The 23318-nt window shown below is 37.9% G+C and overlaps 1 protein-coding gene across 1 annotated transcript in view; it reads left to right on the top strand.

The window, feature by feature from the left end:
• The window catches only part of LOC139134545 (DNA replication licensing factor mcm2-like), a 38779-nt gene that overhangs the window by 12954 nt on the left and 2507 nt on the right, over positions 1-23318 (top strand). Inside the window, exons 7-16 of the mRNA XM_070701425.1 lie at positions 5316-5523; positions 5800-5934; positions 6550-6741; positions 7024-7117; positions 7280-7530; positions 8256-8420; positions 13150-13224; positions 18628-18714; positions 19028-19180; positions 23093-23275. Of these exons, the coding sequence (XP_070557526.1) occupies positions 5316-5523; positions 5800-5934; positions 6550-6741; positions 7024-7117; positions 7280-7530; positions 8256-8420; positions 13150-13224; positions 18628-18714; positions 19028-19180; positions 23093-23275 (1543 nt within the window). The remainder of the gene's footprint in view (positions 1-5315; positions 5524-5799; positions 5935-6549; positions 6742-7023; positions 7118-7279; positions 7531-8255; positions 8421-13149; positions 13225-18627; positions 18715-19027; positions 19181-23092; positions 23276-23318) is intronic.

The following is a 23318-nucleotide window of genomic DNA, read 5'->3' on the forward strand; positions in this document are numbered from 1 at the left end:
TTTCATGTAAGGAGCCATAACTCAGGCATATCTCAACCCATTTTATTCAAAGTTGGTACAAGGACATTGACCCATGTCATACATATGTACATCGATTTGTTTTGTGATACGATCAAATATGGCTGCTAGGCAGCCATTTTATTACGATGCTTTCATGTACAGAGCCATAATACTCAGACATGTATCAAGCGAATTTATTCAAAGTTGGTACAAGGAGATTGACTAATGTCATACATATGCATGTCAATTTGTTATGTGATACGATCCAATATGGCTGCCGTGCGGCCATTTTGTTACGATTTTTTCATGTACAGAGCCATAATTCTCAGGTATATCTCAACCGATTTTATTCAAAGTTGGTACAAGGACATTAACCTATGTCATACATATGTAGGTCAATTTGCTTCATGATATGATCCAATATGGCTGCATGGCAGCCATTTTGTTACAATTTTTTCATGTCCTTAGCCAAAACTTGGGCACATCTCAACTGATTTTATTCACGGATTTTATTGAAACATAGTACAAGGACATTGACCTATGTCATACATATGCACATTGATTTGTTTTGTGATACAATCCAATATGGCCGCAGTGGTGCCATTTTTTTTCCTGAATTTTTCATGTCCGGAACCATAACTCAGACTTGTTGGTACAAGGACATTGACTTATTTATACATATGTATGTCGATTTGTTTCACGAGATGGTCCAATATGGCCACATGGTAGCAATTTTGTTATGGTTGTTTCATGTCGAGAGCCATAACTCTGGCAAGTCTCAACTGATCTTATTCGAAGTTGGTACATGGACTTTGACTTATGTTATACATATACATGTTGATTTTTTAAACAGTAAGATCAAATATCGCTGCATTGCTGTGATTTTGTTACAATTTTCGAATGTACAGAGCCATAACTCAGACATATTTCCACCAGTATCATTCAAAGTTGGTACAAGGACATTGACCTATTTCATACATATGCTCGTCAATTTATTTCACGTCATGTAGCAGTAACATGTCAATTATTGAAGTTTCGTAAGTAGGCTGATATGTCAAGAAATACTGCATCAAATTCATGAAATTTTGTACAGATGTTAAGCTCACATTGCTTTAACATTGAAAAAGACATTTATCAGTGTCATTTTCATTAATTTTTAATTGCATAAGTAATGAACTTTCCTAATTAGAGTGATATAGCCACAAATTAATACAACGTCAAATTTGATGAACCTTGATACAGATATTGATCTCATAGTGTTGTAAATACTGCTTCAAGAAATATGGTAACAGTGATAATCTGTTAAGTGTTAGGATTGTATGCAAAAGTGTTTTACAACATCCTGTTGATTAATTCCTAGTTGACTCATTTTATGAACTTTAGGATGGTTGCCTACTTTGGTTTTATGTTTTCATCACCATGAAACTCATTCTTGGCCATTGAGCACCATCTGTATCGCAGTATTTTTATCACAGACCTAATTAATGAAGATGACTCTATCCTCTCGGAGGACCTGTAATCAAAGTACCCATTAACAAGTGGGGACTGTGTCATCAACGATGACTTGTTAAATTGTCAATCCGACACTGTTATGTCGGTCTAGAGCACAGCATCGTACGCGAAATGTCACTTCATGATCGGTGCCGGTCTATCTCTGTGGTCAAGAGAGTGTCGCTGGGTGTCACGACACGTCGCCGTTTCAGTTTTACAATCAGTGAATCTGTCGAGTATCGCCTCAGTCGTTTATTTTAAGTCATGAAGAAGCGCTTTTACGTGTAACTGAAGTTGATTTTGGTTTCATACCCGGGACGATAATAGTACATGTCACAGTAGAAAGCGAAATAGCGCACAAAAAACCCGGTATCATTCCTGGTGGTGAACAAAAAGACTGCAGCAGATCACATGTGAAAACTACAAAAACAAGTGCGACTTACTCGCATTCCTTGAACTTTTCAACTACAGAATTTTTTAGAGCATCGAGAGTTGGTCGTCTCATCTTCGAAAGCAAACAAGCAAGTGACGTCCTGTACTATAGGCACAAAAATCGGCGCTTAAATGAACTTGACAACCATTTCACACTTGGTACGTGCATAAATTACGGGCTATGAGACCGGAAGTCGAGCGCTTGCGAGCAAGCGAACGCGTGTCGTCGGCAGAACGCAGACCTCTAAACCATTCTGGCTGTATTTTTTGAAACTTTTCTAGTCTTGTAACCAGACTCTAACCGTTACCAAACAGTGTACAGTTAATATAATAATAAGCTAGATACGTATTTGACGAACAGATTATGCCGTAAATGATCTTTCTATTGTTTATCGTGTAAATAGTACCCACCGCTTACGCTGAAAAGCCTCATGTTTCTACGCACAATTTTCATCATTTTTAGGCGAACTAGTGTTCAGGACTTGTCAGAAATTCTCCAATCTGATGCCCAATATTTAATCTAGACCCAGATCGAATGAATTTTTTTTAAGCACACAAAAATCTGACTTTTTCGGCGATTTTGTGTGAAAAATGGGACGTTTACACAAATCGTCGATTTTCTCAGTTCCGATTGTTGCTATGTATGCACACCTTCAAATGAGTGTAAGTCGGTGACGCGTGGGCGGATTTCCCCAATTTTTTTTTGCATGCTAACACTTCATGATTAGACCTGAAAAACCCTGTTTTAGATTTATGATAAACCTCCCTGAAGGGATGATAACTTAACAAACGTGAACAAAAGCTGTTAATTTATGCAAAAATCCGACAGTTCACATTTCGAAGGCTCACTGTGCAGAAACAAAAGCAAATTTCAAAAATCCAAAACACGGTCTTTCCCCCCAAGTATATCCAGCTGTCTAGTGCCGTTAACCCATCACTTAGTGGTATACTTTTTTAAGTGAAAAAACTCAAAATCACACGTTTTTGACTTAAACAAACATACGAATGCATGTTTTGACAACTAAACAAAATTTTTACCTTCTTCAAATATAGACCTAACAGAAAATGTACCACATATTGGTGTGAGACCCCGTTTTTTATGTGAAACTTTTGATTGAAAATATTTGTCCACGAACCTGAGTCACTACCTTAATTAGTCCCCACGGACACCGTCCGGGGGGACTTATAGGTTTGGTCGTGTCCGTGCGTGTGTGCGTCCATGCGTGCGTGCGTGCGTGCGTGTGTGCGTGCGTCCGTCCGTTCACGCAGATATCTCAGAGATGCAAGGAGCGATTTCATTCAAACTTGGTACAAGAATTACTTCATATGTCATACAGATGCACGTCAATTTGTTTTGTGATACGATCCAATATGGCCGCCAGGCAGCCATGTTATCACGATTTTTTCATGTACAGAGCCATAACTCAGACACGTTTCAACCGATTTTATTCAAAGTTGGTACAAGGACATTGACCAATGTCATAGATGTGCACGTCAATTTGTTTTGTGATACGATCCAATATGGCCGCCAGGCGGCCATTTTGTAACAATTTTTTCATGTACAGAGCCATAACTCAGACACGTTTCAACTGATTTTATTCAAAGTTAGTACAAGGACATTGACCAATGTCATAGATATGTACGTCAATTTGTTTTGTGATACGATCCAATATGGCCGCCAAGCGGCCATTTTCCAACGATTTTTTCATGTACAGAGCCATAACTCAGACATATTTCAACCGATTTTATTCAAAGTTATTACAAGGACATTGACCAATGTCATAGATATGTACATTGATTTTTTTTGTGATATGATCCAATATGGCCGCCAGGCGGCCATTTTGTAACGATTTTTTCATGTACAGAGCCATAAGTCAGGCATATCTCAACCGATTTTATTCAAAGTTGGTACAAGGACATTGAACAATGTCATAGATATGCACGTCAATTTGTTTTGTGATACGATCCAATATGGCCGCCAGGCGGCCATTTTGTAACGATTTTTTCATGTACAGAGCCATAAGTCAGGCATATCTCAACCGATTTTATTCAAAGTTGGTACAAGGACATTGACCAATGTCATAGATATGCACGTGAATTTGTTTTGTGATATGATCCAATATGGCTGTATGGCAGCCATATTGGTTACAATTTTTTCGTGTCCTTAGCCAAAACTTGGGCACGTCTCAACTGATTTTATTCACCGATTTTATTTAAACTTCATACAGGGACATCGACCTATGTCATACATATGCACATTGATTTGTTTTGTGATACAATCCAATATGGCTGCCGTGTGGCCATTTTTTCCGATTTTTTCATGTCCAGAACCATAACTCAGACATGTATCAAGCAAATTTATTCAAAGTTGGTACAAGGACATTGACTTATTTATACATGTATATATGTTGTAAATACTGCATCAAACTTTATGAAATATGGTACAAGTGATAATCTGTTAAGTGTTAGGATTATATGCAAAAATGTTTTGCAACATCCTGTTGATTAATTCCTAGTAGACTCATTTTATGAACTTTAGGATGTGGCCTACTTTGGTTTTATGTTTTAATCACCATAGAACTCATTCTTGGCCATTGAGTGCAATCTGTATCAAAGTATTTTATCACAGACCTAATTAATGAAGAGGACTCTATCCTCTCTGAGGACATGTAATCAAAGTACCCATTAACAAGTGGGGACTGTGTCATCAACGATGACTTGTTTGTCTAATACCTGGGTGGAATATATGCATGGTCACCCATTTATTCAGTATCTTTCAACATGTCAAACAATATAAGTTGTATCTCGTATCAAAGAAAATTCATGAAAAATGGGCGACTTTGTCCCTTTAAACTCTAAGGAGAGAGAATCTCTTACGTTTGCTGAATATTTTTGAGCACCCTATCAGATTAAAGTACATACGCATCAGTAATCAACTGAATAGTATTATCAACAGCGCAAGAAAGAATTTGATGATTTTCAATCAAATCCTGTTGGAAGCCATCTTGTTGCGAACCAAACCAAGCCTATGGTGAAATAAATTGCTTGCATCTGAAGAGAACTTACAAATTGTTCAACACCTACCTTTAGTGTCCCTGTAGTTTCTCTTAGAAGTGCAAGCCATCTGTTTTTCCATGCATCAACTTTTTTCTATCGTCAATATTTGCTGTGTAAAACAACAAGTGGCTCAAATGATATTGGCAAGTGCTGCCTCTTGAGTCTTTTTTGAAGTATAGTAGGTGGGAAAGTTCACAAGTGTGTGCCCTAAAGAAAATACTGTTAATATTATAAATATAAGGTAGTGCTAGGTTCATTCAAATAACTCATTTATCCAGATTTTAAAGTCTTATTTACATGTAACTAGCAAAGCCTCCATTGTTTTTATTTCTCAGACAACTACATTTGAATCAGTTGATTCGTACCAGTGGTGTAGTTACCAGTTCTACTGGGATCTTACCACAGCTGAATATGATCAAGTATGACTGTATGAAGTGTAACTTCATTCTGGGGCCCTTCTACCAAAATCAAAATCAAGAAGTTAAACCAGGATCATGTCCTGAATGTCAATCAACAGGTCCATTTGAAATTAATATGGAACAAGTAAGTTTTCAATTTCTTTTAGAAACATTCATTTTTTGGTTTTTCAAATCCATTACATGAGTAGGTTCAAAACTCACGTAAATTACAAACTGCAGCAATATGTTTGCATTTGACTTTGTATAAGGAGGTTGTTCTGTGAAAAGTGTCTCTTCATCAGTGTCTAAGTCAGCAAAGACTGACTTGTGATTTGCTGCCTTTTGGTGTCATGAAGAATGTTTCTTTTCGTTCTCAATCATTTATTCTGTACTAAAAATTGGATTTCCTGCATTTTTACAGACAGTGTATCAGAATTATCAGCGAATAACCATACAGGAAAGCCCTGGTAAAGTTGCTGCAGGTCGTCTGCCTCGATCCAAAGACGCTATCCTCTTGGCTGATCTTGTTGATTGTTGTAAACCAGGTGATGAGCTGGTGAGTGACTGTAGGTTTATTAAAGGTATACAGTCACCTGTAATCTAAATATGCCCATATATAGTAAAAGAGGCGTTCCTTTGTATTCAAAATGTCCATGTGAGGGCGCTGTTTTTAAAAGGCGGCCACCCGCCTAAAATCTGTGATTGGCTGCATTTTCTCTTTCCATGGTAAATGTGGCATAATTGGAACAGGTGACAGTATACCTTTAAAGAATGTTTTAAAGTCCTGTACACTTCTACACTCATTCTTATTGTGTTTCAAAATAGTTGATGAATAGGATGTGTACAATAAAGAAGTTTCTCTGGATCATATATCGGCAGTATTAATGAAATACATATATGGTTTGTGGTACAGTTTGTTTGACAGTGAATTTACTTGGATACTAATGTTATAAGAATCACCTATCAATGAACCAATACTTTGCTGTATCTACATGACTATGACTAGATAGTTGCTGTTCAATCCCACCTTTGTCGATACCAATACCATGTGTCTCTAGATAGATCAAGTGCATGTATATTTGTCATAAGGTAATAGATTTGATTCATTTCATTGTAAATGATCCAGCAGACAGCAGTGCCATTGATGATGGCTCGATTCATTCTTTATCAGGAGTTGACTGGCATTTACCACAATAACTACGATGGCTCTCTTAACACGTCAAATGGATTCCCAGTGTTTGCAACAGTTATTGAAGCCAACCACATAACAAGAAAAGATGACAAAATGGCAGTGGGCAGTCTTACTGATGAAGACGTGAAAACAATTGTTGCTCTTTCTAAAGATGAAAGAATTAGTGAAAGAGTGAGTATAGTTGTAATTTAGATCTGATTTCACAGAGATACCATGAAGTGCTCTATCTGAGTTACCAAATGTATTTAGGTTGCTACACTTGCTTCAAATATTGGCTTTTAGGCATCACATTGTTAGAGACAATAACAAAGACTCCATTAAAATTTTCATAACCGGAAAAAACTACTTTTACATGTATATTTTCAGCTAACAAGTTGCATTTACTTTATTCACATGATATAGTACATTCCAAAAGTTATCATATTCAAGAAGTTAATTTCCTATATTTTCAAGGTCTTTGCAAGTATCGCGCCATCAATTTATGGCCATGAAGACATAAAGCGGGCTCTAGCCTTGGCTTTATTCGGTGGAGAACCGAAAAACCCAGGTATGTGTACGACATAAAGTGAGCTTTTTATGCAATGCTACATGCTGGAAAGTGAAAGATATTTAATGTACATGATGATGTCCTTGAACTGTAGATGTTGGTGCTGGCACATAGTCAAATTATATTCAAAAGGTGTGTGCCCTTTTTCCCTTGATTTTACAGGACAGAAACACAAAGTTCGAGGTGATATCAATGTGCTGATCTGTGGTGATCCAGGAACAGCCAAGTCTCAGTTCTTGAAGTATGTGGAGAAAACTGCACCTAGAGCTGTCTTTACAACTGGACAAGGGGCATCAGCTGTCGGTCTCACTGCATATGTTGAAAGAAATCCTGTGTCCAGGGAATGGACGTTGGAAGCTGGAGCCCTTGTACTTGCTGATAAAGGGGTCTGTCTCATAGATGAATTTGATAAGGTAAAGACAGTATGCTTTGCTGTTTAATGATTTTCTTTCAACAACATAGGTGTTTTCACATTTTCATAAAGTTTCTTTCCTCATTTGAAAATGTAAATTCAGTAAGTACTTCATGACGTGTTGTGTGGATTTAGAGTGGAAAGTGAATTTCGGCAGTCTACTTCAAAACTACAAAATTTATAGTGCTAGGCTATCGAAATTCCCAATATTCAGGAAAGTTTTCTTTCTTATTTAGCTTTTTGCCATTTGTGCATATGTCAATGGAACTTATTCTTACCAACAAGAAAAATGTCTGTTGTCTGTCTGCATGTATATCTGTATATAGGTCCATCCATATCAAAAACTAGAGAACTGCAGCACCTACTGTCTTAATATTTAGTGTGCATGTGCATCATAGGATGGAGATATGAATTTGTTCAAATGAACCTACTTGTGTTGAATATATGCAAATGAGATAAAAAAAAGACAGGTCAAAATGCTGAAACTCTGGAATGGCTCGTCAAATTTGGGCAATATTTGTTTACAATGTCAATGATATGAGCATTTATGGAAACTGAAAGGCTTTTTAGCAAGTTTACAACATGACTTAGCGAAATGACAATATTATCCCTACTATTTTTACATTTTTTGTCTGTTTGGATTTTGAATAATAATATGATGATATTTGAATATAATAAATAACATATGTCAGGTGACATTTGTATACAATTTAATTTACTATTTAGATGAATGATGCTGACCGTACCAGTATACATGAAGCCATGGAACAGCAGAGTATCTCTATTTCTAAGGCTGGTATTGTTACTTCATTGCAAGCAAGATGTTCTATCATGGCTGCCTCAAATCCCATCGGAGGCAGATACAATCCATCCCTCACATTTGCAGAAAATGTGAGTAAAGAAATCCCCACTTTGTTAAAATGCATTGTCCTTTTACAGTTTTATGCACTTTGTTTCAAAGCCAGTAGATTTTTATCCATTGTCAGTGAGGGAGATTTGAACTAGCACAAAAACGGGATAATATCATAAAATAATCATCTGTATACAGGATGATATATACCTTTCTTTAGATTCATTATAACTAAGGATAAAATTTCTTTGACAATTGTAGACTTTGCTCAGCACACTGTATATTTCGACAAGCCAGGGCTCGAAAATTTTTTTTAAAACTCACTTGCCATAGGGCAAGTGAATTTTCAATTTCACTTGTCCGGAAGAAAAATTCACTTGCCCTGAATTTCAGATGATTTTAAGAGTAAATATGTATGGTTTTATTAATGTCATTGTAAAGAAACAATAGCTGTAACTTACTGATAAATTTGTGTCCTTATTCTGTGTATAAAAAATAATATCTTATGTAACTTACACATACACAGTGTTTCAGCCAGCTTTTGCTAGCATGGGGACACAGTGACCCATAGTAGGTCTTAATGGGTGACCAATTAAATTTTTGGGGGACATGTAATGCATTTCAATAAAACAACACCGGTACATTGTCATTGTGTGTCATCATGACCTGGTACCTGGTTTTAATAGGCAAGTCAGGTAAGTGCACTAAGGGTAAGTATATAATGGGCCAGCGGTGTTGTGTCAAATTGTGCCCACATGAAACTTTCAGTATCATTTAGTTTACTGCTACCACGTGGTATGTGCATAAACTGCAGGGTTCCCCTAAGTCACCAAAATGATTAGCCAACTCTTTAGCCAAATAAAAAATCTTGTAGCCATTTTGAGCAACTTTTAAACAGTTTATGATCTCAAGTGTAGCAACAGCTTTCTCGGCATTCAGGAGTTCCTAATTTTACAAATCAAGATGTTTTGTATGATGTTCATGATAGTTTTTACATTAAAGAAATATTTGTTTAGTTTTTATTACATTAATTATCTGTGTTTTTATGACATTGAAGGGATCAAAATACTTTTTCATTTCTGATGGTAAACTTTTGCCACAAGAAATAATTAGGTGGCAATTCTAAAAATCAGGTAGCAATGTAAAGTGTATTACCACAGATACAGAATACTTCTGCAGCATCGAGTTAGTGTTCACAGTATGACAACTTATCATACATATACACTACAAGCTCTACTACCTTATGTGGCACATTTATGCACTCTTTAAGTCATGATGTAAATTTTGTTAGCCACACAAATACAAATTTTCCATGCAGAAGAAAGCATTCGGTAGCATAGTGACAGGGTATACAAGTATTGTGGTGTTGTGTCATAGTTGTGATCAAGCAGGCTCAATAGCATCTTTAGCATAAGTATCCTTTAAAACAAGACACACTGATATTGTTCAATTCATTTCCCAATGTTTTAAAGAGTAATAATAGTTTTAATGATAATGATAACATTGTAGCCCAGGAACATTTTCATTTGATATTTTGATATCATCAAGAAATGTCCAGTGATGTTCACTATTACATCATTAAACTGGAGGACTCTGCAGAAATATTAATGTGATGATTTGAAATGGATATGCTTACTGCAACTACTGTTGACAATTTCCCTTTGCCATAACTGTTAATAAAATTTAATTTAAAACTGACAGTCAAGCTAAATGCCATTAAATTGGAAAGCACATAAGATTGTACCTATTGGACCTCCCTAGGTGGTTTCTTTTGAACCATAATTGTGTACTTAAAGGGTCTTCATTCATGACATCACATAAGATGACCCAGATTTGACCTTTCAGAAAACCTCAAATTTTTCTCCTTTTCCCTTGTATTCTGACTCTGTTTGTGAAAGTTTCCTTTGAAATAATGGTTTTTACTATCAAACTGAGTAATTGCAGGCCAAATTTTGATTCAAGCAAAGTAGATAAAACTTGGACTAAAAAGGACGACCGGTACGCGGGACTCACAGAGGCAAAGCCAAGCCTCAGTGTATTCATCATTCCTCCATGATGTTTTGTAGCACGGTCCGTCTATGAGGGACTGAGGGACCGCGATTGCAGAATCAAACAGCAACAATGTTTGCTTCACCTACCAGGGAATTTGTAACTTTGTAGAAAGGAGAGTAAAGTGTTTCAATACATTGCAACTTTGTAGGAAGGGAGGGTAAATTGTTTCAACACCTTACAACATTTTATTGTAAGCTGTAGTTTTCTGTTGAGGAGGCATGATTTCATCAGAAGAAAAAAACATCCGTGCAAAGACGTCAATATTTTGCTATTTTGTAACCAAGTAGAACAGAGCTATTTTATCGGCCGGCCAGCCATATCTTAAAGCGCAGTGGTCGTCGCGCTGCGCATCCTCCTGAGGGGTCCCCTCTGTTGTAAACAAATCAAGAACGCCGCACATGTTACGGGTTGATTGTAATGTTTGCGATATTGCCGCTTGTTAAAATGGCGGCTGATCTGTCACAAGCATACCAACTAACCAAATGTAACACGAAATAAAAGGTCAATTAATCTAAGTTAAATATCTGCTGAATATTGAACAATAATTGCGCGCTGGATTGACATCACATTTGCTCATGATTTTCTTGAATCAGTTGAATGGGGCTCGGCTACTGTTATCGCTCGAGCCATAGAGCTAGACGTACGCATGTGTACGCATGTATACGCCAACAGACTATTAACGACGGGGGCTCTAGTTTTCGACATCGCTAGCAAGGACGAGAGCTTTCATTTCAAGAGGCCCGACAGGAGTACAAAGACAACAACCCAAACTACAGAAATCTACAGCTCGCAGAGCAATGCCCGCTGCAGCAAGAAGCATCTCTGCATCTGTCCGTTCCGTGGTCTGTATGAACGTCCGTGTCAAACCGGATTTAATATGGCGCGCTACACTCGGCTGTGGAGAATCCAACTCAACTACAAAGTTTACCCCGTTTGGGGGTGCAAACGAGAATTCCGAGTACAGGTATCAAGTCAAGCGAAGGACCTTTCATAGGTCTTCTTGTTATGTGGGGGTTATCTCACTTGAAAGAGGATTCAGACCTACCCGGCAATCAGGAGGTACAACAACGAAGTTTGCCCAGCACCGGTATGCCTACAGATAGGGGTTGGATCCATGCCATGACCGTGCACAGGACCGGGCACAGGATCTCTCGATACGTCTATGCACGGTGTAGCCGTGCAATTTTCCTGCCAAATGCCGCGAAAACCCGCTCGTTTTGTCTATTGTTTCCTGTCATTTTACTATTTCTTACCACGTAATACTAGGAGAAGACATGGTGATCAACAGTTGGTTGTGGGCCAAGTCGTCGCGGGCCGGTACGTTGTGGGACCGGATTCTCTATATCCGTGTACGTCAACGCGGTGACCGTCTCCCAACAACATCTCCCGTGTCCTGCTCTGGCTTGCCGATCATGGTCTTGAGTGTAACTTTTGTGTTAGGCATTGTGCTTGTTGCTGGTCTACATATATAGGCACTGTTGATCATTTTAGTTATGTATTTTCACTGTACTGTACATAGCATTGTGTACAACCAGTGTGAACGCGCGCGATCAAACCCATTTGTTCACTGTGTCTGCGTGCAGTGAACTCAGCGACATACAACCGCGGCAAAGCCAGTGCATAGCTGATTGTAATACAAACAGAAACTACGATAGCAACAAGTACTGGAAAACTTTAAAGTATAGAAGCGGCATCTTTATTTTACTGATAAAGAGCTAATAAACCACGGGGTGCTCGGTTTAGATATGAGAAGTCTCCTTGCCATACGTAAATATAAGAAATCAACTTGGCATGGACTTCCTGAAGACAGTACCATTTAACGCCACCCTGCTGAGATTTCTTACTGACAGCGACAAAGTATAGATAAACAAGGCGAAGTTAGACTACATATTAATTACTATTAGTGTTTGTATTACAATCAGTTACCTATGCACTTGCTTTGCCGCGGTTGTAATGTGCTGAGTGTAGTGTCCCAATGTTCGTAGCTCTACACGAGTTTATCGATAGAAATACACCACTGAAGTTCGTTTCCGATCTTAATAGTTTACTATTGCATGATGTTGAGTCTTACAAAGGCCTTAACAAAGTGGGGGACTGCTCCCATCTCACTCCTATTGAAGTTGAGAAGACTTATGTTTACAAAAATTTATGTTTATCAACAAAAAATCACGCACGCGCAGCGCGACGACCACTGCGCTTTAAGCGGTACACTCAGAGAACTAGAGAGTGGCAGCGCATACGTACACAGTGGCCTCATTGAAATTCACTTGTCCGTCGGGCTGGGAGAATGTTGTTTTCACTTGCCCGGACTCAAAATTCACTTGTCACGGGCGTCGGGCGGCGAGAATTTTCGAGCCCTGCAAGCACCGGTAGCATTCTGTGTTTTCAATCATTTTTGCTTCCCTCCTTTGCCAAATATAGTTACAGGTTTGGCTTGTGACTCCTTTATTTGATCCATGTAGGCTTGCACCTATTCCACTAGCAATTGTCAATCTTACTGCCGCCTTATCATAAGGTAAGGCAGTACTTGGTCATTGAATATGCTTAAAAAACCTTTGCTAGACTTTTATGATGAGGGCAGGAGAACCTCATTGTAAAACTTCTAAGACTTTTCTATTCACTTTGCAATTTTTTAATGATTTAGGTAGAGAAGGTAACCTGGAATACAGCATGAAACTACTGATGTAATAATTGATTGTTGTGAATGTTTGCTTTCAGGTGGATCTCACAGAACCAATTCTTTCCAGATTTGATTGTCTTTGTGTTGTCAGGGACACAGTAGATGTTGTGGAGGTGAGTATGTTATTTGTACCTCTGAGGGATGCTACAACAAAACACAACCATTTAAATGAAGACTTCACAACTTGTACAGTTTATTTACAGATGATTTGATAAAAATGGCTAAACAGTGGTTTTCAGGGAATTGTATGATATCAGTCAAAACATGAATTTATGTGCTTTCATTTATAGCAAGTAATGTGACCTAGTCTGGAAATCTGTGGTTTGCTATTATGTAGACAGCATAATGTTACGGCAGTGCAAAGAAGTCTGGCGCAATTAAACTTGGAACACCGAAGTCCCTATATACATAGGTAAACCGCTGGCAATATCCCTATATCGGCAAGTGATTAGCCAACAGCGGTATCGCTATTGCATCAGATCATCTTGCACTTTGTTTATCGAAAACACTGCGGGGTGCCCACGCTGTGTCTCATAGACAAAACACCATAGCAGAGGCCGTTCATTTTGCGTGAACGATGGTACAATAAAGGATTGACTTTTGAGTAAAGTTAGATTGCTTTTGCCTATGAGCAGCTGTGGTAAATTTCAATGACCAAGGGACCTCTTGAAGCAACCGACTTTGACAGACTTTCCCTCAAAATGAAGGAAAAGTACAGTAGAGAAAACGGTAGGTACAGTGATGGAGGTATAATTGTTTAATATCGTTTGGCTTCATTTCGTTGTGCAGGCGTGTCATCATAAATGCTGTCATTCCCACTTTCTCACAAAAATTGTAATTTATGCCCGGCATTGAAATGAAATCTGTATTTTCAACTTCTATTTTTATAAAGTGATCAGCTTATGTCGAGGTTGACAATGTGCGTCTCTTTCCTATATGTTGTACATGATGAACCTTTTTCACGTTTTACATCCATCGCGCGATGTCATATTACATCGAGCATGTACTTTGACAATTTCCATTAAACCGACAGTGTTTCCTTGAATGAAATTCAAAGTCGCTAAATTTCTAATGTCGTTTCGAAGAAACCGATTTGTCGACCGGTTTAAAGTAGTTGCATATTCTTAGAGTGACTGAGGAATAGCTAGTTGTCTAATAACCATTGGTACTGTGTGTATTTTATCGACCGTGCACCGATGTAGTTTCTAAAAAAGTTGCCAGGTAAAACTTCAAGGCTTCGACGTTCTTTTATCCGACATGTCGTTGTGAAATTCTGTGAGAACTAATACAGACAAGGTTTCGGTTTTCGGACAATTTCAGTGTATCAGCTGATTATAAACTTGAAATAAAGCTAGAGCCTGGATAGTCCGACTCGTTGCTGCTGGCGCACGGCATGGCGGGGAATCTTCAACTGTCGGCCATATTCTCTACAGCTGTCATCGACGGCTTTCGTGTTTTTGAAGAATATAGTAAACCGTAGATAAAGAAAGACCTCTTTTCTCGGCGTTATTTATGAAAACCTCTCCCCAGAGGCAAAGACGATGTCGTCTCGTATAGCCTATCCAATTCTCGGCCTGATGACGTGACACAAGAAGTCATAGTTCAGTCACATTTATTTGCGTGCGTCATACAGATGATATCATTATTCATAAGGGTATCCAGTTGAAGTGGGCACATGGTATTCTCAAGAAACGTACGATGTAAAAGAACAGTCTAAATAAAAATGTTTCAAGCACATCATCAATTGCAAAGAGTGCTGAAATGCTGCAGCTTTTAATCGCAATGGCAAAGTTTGTTTTTTTGACCTCAACATATCCAATTGGGAAAGTAAATTTGGTTTGACCCACAGTTTGAAAATGTGTTTTCTAGTCTCCCACTGCAGCCAGTGACGTCGACGTTTCGTACTTCGAATTTAGATACTTAGACTTGTACTGTGCAATGAAAAGAATATCTTTTCCGAAATGCCTTTTCCGAAACTGAAAAAAAATAGCTAAAGCAGGAGCCATCTCTCAGTCAGTACGACCGAGGCAAACCTGAGCGCACGGTTCATACCGACTATTGCCATGGGACAGAGCACTCAGACAGTGATGTCAAAGAAAGGTGATGACTTATTTTTTAAAGTTGAAGAAAATGCTTAAAATTTTGGTTGTGTTAGTCAATCGATCGAAATATTTTTGTTGCAATTGATAAAATCATAGACAGTCTTGATTCTACCATCCATACTTGATATTTACAGACTAAATCGACAACGGAGGGTGCATAGAATTTACAACACAAGGTACGCGGTACCCGGTACGAACGCGTACATCCCAAACAACGGGGCGAGTTGGTTTCGGGCGAGTTGATTCTTGGCGGTTTCAAATTGGAAAGTGCGTGTTAATAATCATTCGTGCAAAACGGTTATCAAAACTTCAGGAAAAGAGGAAATAATGGAAATTTACCGCAGCAATCCAAGAAAAACGTGGTGATACACATAAGCAAAGGCAATTTAACTTTGTTCATAGAAAGTCAATGCTTTACTCGGGTAATTACCATCGGTCATGCAAAATGAATGACTTCTGCTTTATGAGACACCCAGCAGTGTTTTGATAAACAAAGTGTAAGATGATCTTATGCACTAGATAGTGCTGTCAGCTAATCACTTGCCGATATAGGGATATTCCCAGCGGTTTCCCTATGTATATAGGGACTTCGGTGTTCCAAGTTTTATTGCGCCAGGAATAACAAATGCTTCGATGATTCCAAATTCAGTGAAAACATATGGAACTTAGAGGGGTTAAATATTTATGCCCTTGCACATGGTTTGGATATTCATTAAAGTAAGCCCTATTTTCATATATCAAATGAGCACTTATGTGTAACTTCATTTCTGAATCTCAGAAATCATTGAGAATTTAAAAGTATGTGTACTCATGTTTTTTGAGGTAGTGTCTAGAATTCTACCAAACTTCATGCCAATAGAGCCAAAATTGGTGGGTCATAAAATATTTGAATGCTGCTAGGCCCAAACTGATGAACTTTTGTTATTGCAGTCAAAGTAGACTGAAGTACTGAGTTGTGTGTTGTAGTCAAAGTAGACAGAAAGATTGAACTGTGTGTTGTAGTCAAAGTAGACTGAAATATTCAGTTGTGTGTTGTAGTCAAAATCGACTGAATGATTGAACTGTGTGTTGTAGTCAGAGTAGACTGAAAGATTGAGTTGTGTGTTGTAGTCAAAGTAGACTGGAAGATTGGGTTGTGTGTTGTAGTCAAAGTAGACTGAAAGATTGAGCTGTGTGCTGTAGTCAAAGTAGTCTGAAAGATTGTGTGTTGTAGTCAAAGTAGACTGAAAGATTGAGTTGTGTGTTGTAGTCAAAGTAGACCGAAAGATTAAGCTGTGTGTTGTAGTCAAAGTAGACTGAAAGATTTAGATGTGTGCTGTAGTCAAAGTAGACTGAAAGATTGAGCTGTGTGTTGTAGTCAAAGTAGACTGAAAGATTGAGCTGTTTATTGTAGTCAGAGTAGACTGAAAGATTGAGCTGTGTGTTGTAGTCTAAGTAGACTGAAAGATGAGTTATGTATGAGTTATTTGCATACTCCAACTCTAATCAGGGTCGTAATCGCCTAAGTATTCATACACAGCTGAGTCTTTCAGTCTACAGTCACATCCTTGCTATGAAATCACTTGTTTTCCTGAATAAGTTCACTTACTACAAACCACAGTAAATTTTATTTACAGTAATGATTTACCAGAGATAAACATACCGTACTCGTCCGAGTATAAGCCCCCGGTTCGGCAACACTAAACAGCGGTAAAACTAGGGGAGGGGCTTATACTCGAGCAACCCCATGTTATCTGCCATGGACGCTTAATTTATGCTAATTTTATGCACGATTTTTTTCAACACCACTCGATCTTTCTATCGCTTTCAAAATCGACTTACACATCCAAAGAAATTGATTGTACAATCTCTGAATACAGAAGTGACATTTTGGTGAAATTTCAGCGTCGAAAAAAAACCCCAAACTTGAAACAAAGACTTCACTTACGCTGCTGATCAACAGTAATGTGAACAGGCATGCATTGCCTACGGAAAGGCATCTATTTTTTACATCCATGGAAAGGCAACTCAATATTCCAGTATCAAACTGTCTAAATCTTGTGAAAACAACAACATAGCAGTGAAAATTGTAATAGTCACCAGGAAAAGTCTTCACAAATGAAAGGATAATTGCTTCAAACAAAAGAAACTACATGTTTCGAGCATGAAAACATCGTGGCCGTGAATGAAAATAAACAATGGCGGACGTGAGTGAGACTATTCTATTTAGGCTATGGGGGTGAGCAGGGTCAAAGAATCAAGCTAGTACTGGGAAAACGTGTCATTTTCCTTACGATGCTGTCAAGGGAACTCCAGTTTCCCATTGTTTTAACATCTTTTAATAGTTTCTTTATTATCTAAAAGTAATTTTACCAAGTTAAATGACCAAATATACTCTCCTACCCTTTCTGTATTTGAGTTACACTAGGGTAGGGGCTTATACACGGATGCAATGCATATTCCAAAATGCTCTGAAATCAGTAGGGGGCTTATACACGAGCAGGGGCTTATACTCGGACGAGTACGGTAGTTATTTTTAGCTCATATTTGGTTTTATATATAAATACCAAAAAGAGCTTATATGATGAGTCGGTGGCGTCTGTATGTCTGTATATTTGTGGGTATGTATGTGCGGATGTATGTCTGTCACACACAAAGGCTCCCATACCACCAAAGCTACCGTCTCAGTATTTGGTGTACAGGTAGATGTGAGGGTTGACATGTGAATTTGTTCAAATGAACACATCAGTGTCAAAAATGTGCAAATGAGGTAAGAAAGAGGGAAATCCTGCAAATGTGCAGGAGTGGTGGCAGTGAACTGAATCAGCCCACACATCTGAATAAGAGGATTTTGACCTTTAACCTATTTGTATGCAGGGTACCCATTATGTTTGGGAGTGGTAGCAGTATTAAACTTAAACAGCTAATTGGTCATTTCCTGTCATTGTTTATGAACTGTGACATATTAACAGATCTGCAGAAACCATGGATGTCTATTTTTGTACATCCATGGTTGAAAGATTCTCTGCTGTGCATGTTGCTAAAGTTGACCTTCAGTACCTAAAGTTTCAGACCTTATTTACTTTTGTCATTCTTAATTTTCTGGTTTAAATATTTCTTGTTGTTTTCTGGTTGTACTGTGCAGAAATTGTCATAACATCAACATAATTTTCCTGCACTGAACAGATAGAAATAACACTTATTGTTGATCTTTGCTATGTACCAATTCTGATCAAATTTGAGCGACACCGTATAATTGCGGTATTTTTTCCACATACAATCTGTTTTTACAGTACCGTATATTAGTTTGTTAATGTTGCACATGATTTGACACTATTCAGTATTTATATGATGAAAATGTGAAAACACATTTGAATATTCCAAATTCCCATAATTATTTGTTTTCTCATAGTAATTTGCTTTTTGTTTGGCCAGGATGAGTTGCTTGCCAGGTTTGTTACAGACAGCCACATCAGACATCATCCATCAAACAACCACAACGATAAAGACACACCACTTCCTGTAAGTAAACATGATGAATCACTTTGTGATTTTAATGTTCATGTCAACTGCTCAGCCTATGTACACCTAAAATGTGTATCAGGCACAAAAAATAGTATGTATGTCCACCCACTGATGATATTACAACGTGGCAGACTATAATGCTACAGCTGTTCCCTCCAAAACATGTTTCACAGTGTATGCCTTGTCACAGTAATTTTGGCAGTAATTTCCAGTCATCAGACAGAAGTTTAGAAGTCAGATTTACGAACACTTTGAAAATCAGCATTATTTACCTTGACACCAATTTATTGTGCCTTTGTTTTCATTTCAGGAACTTCCCTCCAGTTTTGGTGTAGAAAAAATTCCACAAGATTTACTGAAAAAGTACTTAATTTACGCAAAAGAGAAAGTTCATCCTAAGCTGCATCAGATGGACCAGGACAAAGTGGCCAAGATGTATTCAGATCTCAGGAGAGAATCCATGGTTAGTTCTCACAAATTATAATATTGTAACATAAATATATCATTAATTATGCTCCTTTTGAGTGGTGTATTCTTATATATTCCACTGTCATGATTTCTTTGTGTAGTTTGGTTTTCTTAATAGCGCTGATTGCAAATGACGTCATTTTTTCTTGTATTAATATGCATAAATAAATATTTGTCCGCATTTTCAACCTGCTAGTGTTACAATGGCTACTAAAAGTCACACTTATTTGTATGAATTTATCGCTCAGACTGCAAACTGCAACAACAGCCGTGCATACAACAACAACATTTGTCCATATTTTAGGCAGCAATGTCCAAAGTGGCATGCATGCAGCTATATTTAGTAATCACAATCAACACTTGCTAGATGTGAATGTGAAATGAGCTGACTATGCATTTTATCATGATGATATTTTTATGTTTTAAGGTAGTACTCTAACATATCTCTGAACCAATTCTAAGGTAGTACTCTAACATATCTCTGAACCAATTGTAAGGTAGTACTCTAACATATCTCTGAACCAATTCTAAGGTAGTACTCTAACATATCCCTGAACCAATTCTAAGCTAGTACTCTAACATATCTCTGAACCAATTCTAAGCTAGTACTCTAACATATCTCTGAACCAATTCTAAGGTAGTACTCTAGCATATCTCTGAACCAATTCTAAGGTAGTACTCTAACATATCTCTGAACCAATTCTAAGGTAGTACTCTAACATATCTCTGAACCAATTCTAAGCTTGTACTCTAACATATCCAGGGATGTCAATGTTTTTCAGAATGGAAGGGTACAAGTGAAAGAATAGGAGGGTACAGCCTTGTGCGGAGCAAAGCGGAGCAAGGCGTGTGCGCAAGCACACGCGAGGGGAGGCCAGGAGGGGGGTGTCCCCCCTCCTGAAGCTGAAGCTTTTCTAATTATTCATCTTCAATTGGTGGCCTGTGGTGGCACTTTTGAGGGCAATTTACTGTCAAGTTTATTATACCTGAAGTATAAAAAGTAACATGAAATTGAATCTTGTGAAATAAATTATGAAAGACAAACAGAAGTATTACAGAGTTTATATGTTTATTGATACACCAGGTTATTATTATTTGCATACAAATTCTGTTTAATTACAACCTGCTTAATAAAGATCATAATCTGAACCATAATCAGAATCACTGGAGTACTCATCTAAGCCTGAGGCTTGTATGGCAGTACCAGCTGACAATACCTCAATATTGTATGATTCTCAGGCTGATGAAACACAGTAGCTTCAGAAACTACATCTGCAAAAACTATTTCTTCAGATGTAGCTTTAGAAACTACACCTGCAGAAACTATTTCTTAAGAAACAACATCTGCAGAAAGTAATTCAATAATTGTAATACGTTCCCATTCAAAAACAGCTAATCGTATTAGAATTTTAAAAAATCTTGTCCCCACTGCAAAACTGATGTCAAAATGTCACGACAAAAAATTCCGATCTACGTCTGGTTGATACTGCTGTAATTTATTTTGTCTGTTTCAAGACCTCTCCTCAGAGTTACCGGCTATGAATTTCCAGTGTGAAAATTTACAAATGTAATGGGGTAAATACGAGACCATTACCAGAGACAATTTGAGTAGACGCTACGTCATACAATCAATTACAATACTCAAGTTTACATCCGCTAATGAAATTGCGGTAATTGCGTGGCTTCATTGTCCGTCGGCCTCTCAATCGACAAGATTGAGAATATGTTGATTTATTTACGTAGTAAATCCTTGCGCATGAAAGTTTACGATCAAATCTTTTCTCCCGATGACTATCATAGTATCTATTCTGATATCCCTCACAGTAGTCAGAGTTTTGTTGAAACCCACGCCAGCCAAGTGGGTAGGCTCACTACATGCATGTTTTATCCATATTCAAAACATGGTTTACCGCCGCACGTACGTGCAAGATACCGCGGAAGTATATAGTCAAGCCTAGCTAAATTTTGTGATTGCCCTAAACATTAAAAAATGTTGGTCTTGGTAAATGATTTTGAAGGATCGGAATACCGATATTTGCTTTTGAGGAAAGATTTTGGATGTCGGAAAATAGTTATCAAACTTATATACTCGGGCCTTCGAAACAACCACAGTACACAGCATGTACTACCGTATGAATACATTTCATAGAACGGCGGCTTGGTGCAAACAAATTCAGTGGTAGTCAAAACTCATTAAAAATTATGTCAATCCCTACAAATTTTTTTTTGCGCTGAGTAAACGATTCTTACTGATTGTAAAGAGTGTTCACGATCCGGAAACGGGAAAACAAATCAAAAATTCCAGTCGCTAAATACACGTAATGCTATGGCACTTTGCTCCCGATCACTGAAATTCTTCAGGAAAATAAAATGATTAAGAAATATTGACATTACTTTTATATCCAGAGCTAGTGTAAGCCTCTCAGGGTCTTTTTTGGACCCATAAATCCCACGTGGCTGTCGACTTTCGTAGCCATATCGATCGTGTACGTCCGAAAACCAATCAGAACACGTAAAGCTTTTTGACAGTACCGATTGAAACCAATCAGAAATCGGCTACCAACGAGCCTTAGGGGCTGCGCCTCTGTAGCACAGCGCAGCCAACGGTAGCATTGGGACAGGAAAGAATTCATAACGTGTGTAAAGATCATTATTGCAGGCCTTGAATAGGGAAAACAGGCGGTGGCAAGACCTGTGTCAGACGGCGATTTGCCGCCGGTGACCGGCTGTAATTGACAGCCCTGCATATCTCTGAACCAATTCTAAGCTAGTACTCTAACATATCTCTGAACCAATTCTAAGCTAGTACTCTAACATATCTCTGAACCAATTCTAAGCTAGTACTCTAACATATCTCTGAACCAATTCTAAGCTAGTACTCGAACATATCTCTGAACCAATTCTAAGCTAGTACTCTAACATATCTCTGAACCAATTCTAAGCTAGTACTCTAACATATCCCTTAACCAATTCTAAGCTAGTACTCTAACATATCTCTGAACCAATTCTAAGCTAGTACTCTAACATATCCCTGAACCAATTCTAAGCTAGTACTCTAACATATCTCTGAACCAATTCTAAGCTAGTACTACATATCTCTGAACCAATTCTAAGCTAGTACTCTAACATATCCCTGAACCAATTCTAAGCTAGTACTCTAACATATCTCTGAACCAATTCTAAGCTAGTACTACATATCTCTGAACCAATTCTAAGCTAGTACTCTAACATATCTCTGAACCAATTCTAAGCTAGTACTCTAACATATCTCTGAACCAATTCTAAGCTAGTACTCTAACATATCTCTGAACCAATTCTAAGCTAGTACTCTAACATATCTCTGAACCAATTCTATTCAGACTTGGTACAAGAACATTTTACTATGGCATCCATATGCATGTTGACTTGTATCAAAATACAATACAATACAATCAGCCCACTGGCCTACAATTTTGTTATTTTTCCATGTTTAGAACCATTTTATAAAACATTCCACAAAGACAATATACTACCATGTATATATGTTCGTCAACAATGTTCTACTGGGTTACCATTTTCAGCCAAAGCATAAATTACTTAACAAGGACAACCCCACTTGAAAAAGATGGCAATCACAGAAGAATTACAATTCAAATGGGGATCAACAGCTCCCAAAAACAGTTGACCCCATTGGCATGTGTTATTCATGAAGTTGGCGTGCTACGACCAATTTTTCCTTGTTAAGAATTAATAAGAATGAATAATGAATGTATTCTTATGCATGCCTTTAATGTGAGCTGGCTTTGTACCTACCACTTGGTAGGGATGAAAAAATCCAGTGCAGTTTATTCACACCATGCCACTATCTATGGTTAGAACTTGAATAATGAATTAACTTTCCACTATCTGTGATTCATATTTATTTTAGGCCACAGGAAGTATTCCTATCACAGTACGACACATAGAATCTATGATACGCATGGCAGAGGCACATGCTAGGATTCACTTGCGAGATCATGTGAATGAAGATGATGTTAACATGGCAATACGAGTCATGCTGGAAAGTTTTATTGATACTCAGAAGTACAGTGTCATGCGTAGTATGAGAAAGGTTAGTGTTGTGCTAAGTTATCAACAATACTCGGTTTAATTTT

Source organism: Ptychodera flava, chromosome 6 (assembly GCF_041260155.1).
Source record: "Ptychodera flava strain L36383 chromosome 6, AS_Pfla_20210202, whole genome shotgun sequence".
Taxonomy (NCBI): domain Eukaryota; kingdom Metazoa; phylum Hemichordata; class Enteropneusta; family Ptychoderidae; genus Ptychodera; species Ptychodera flava.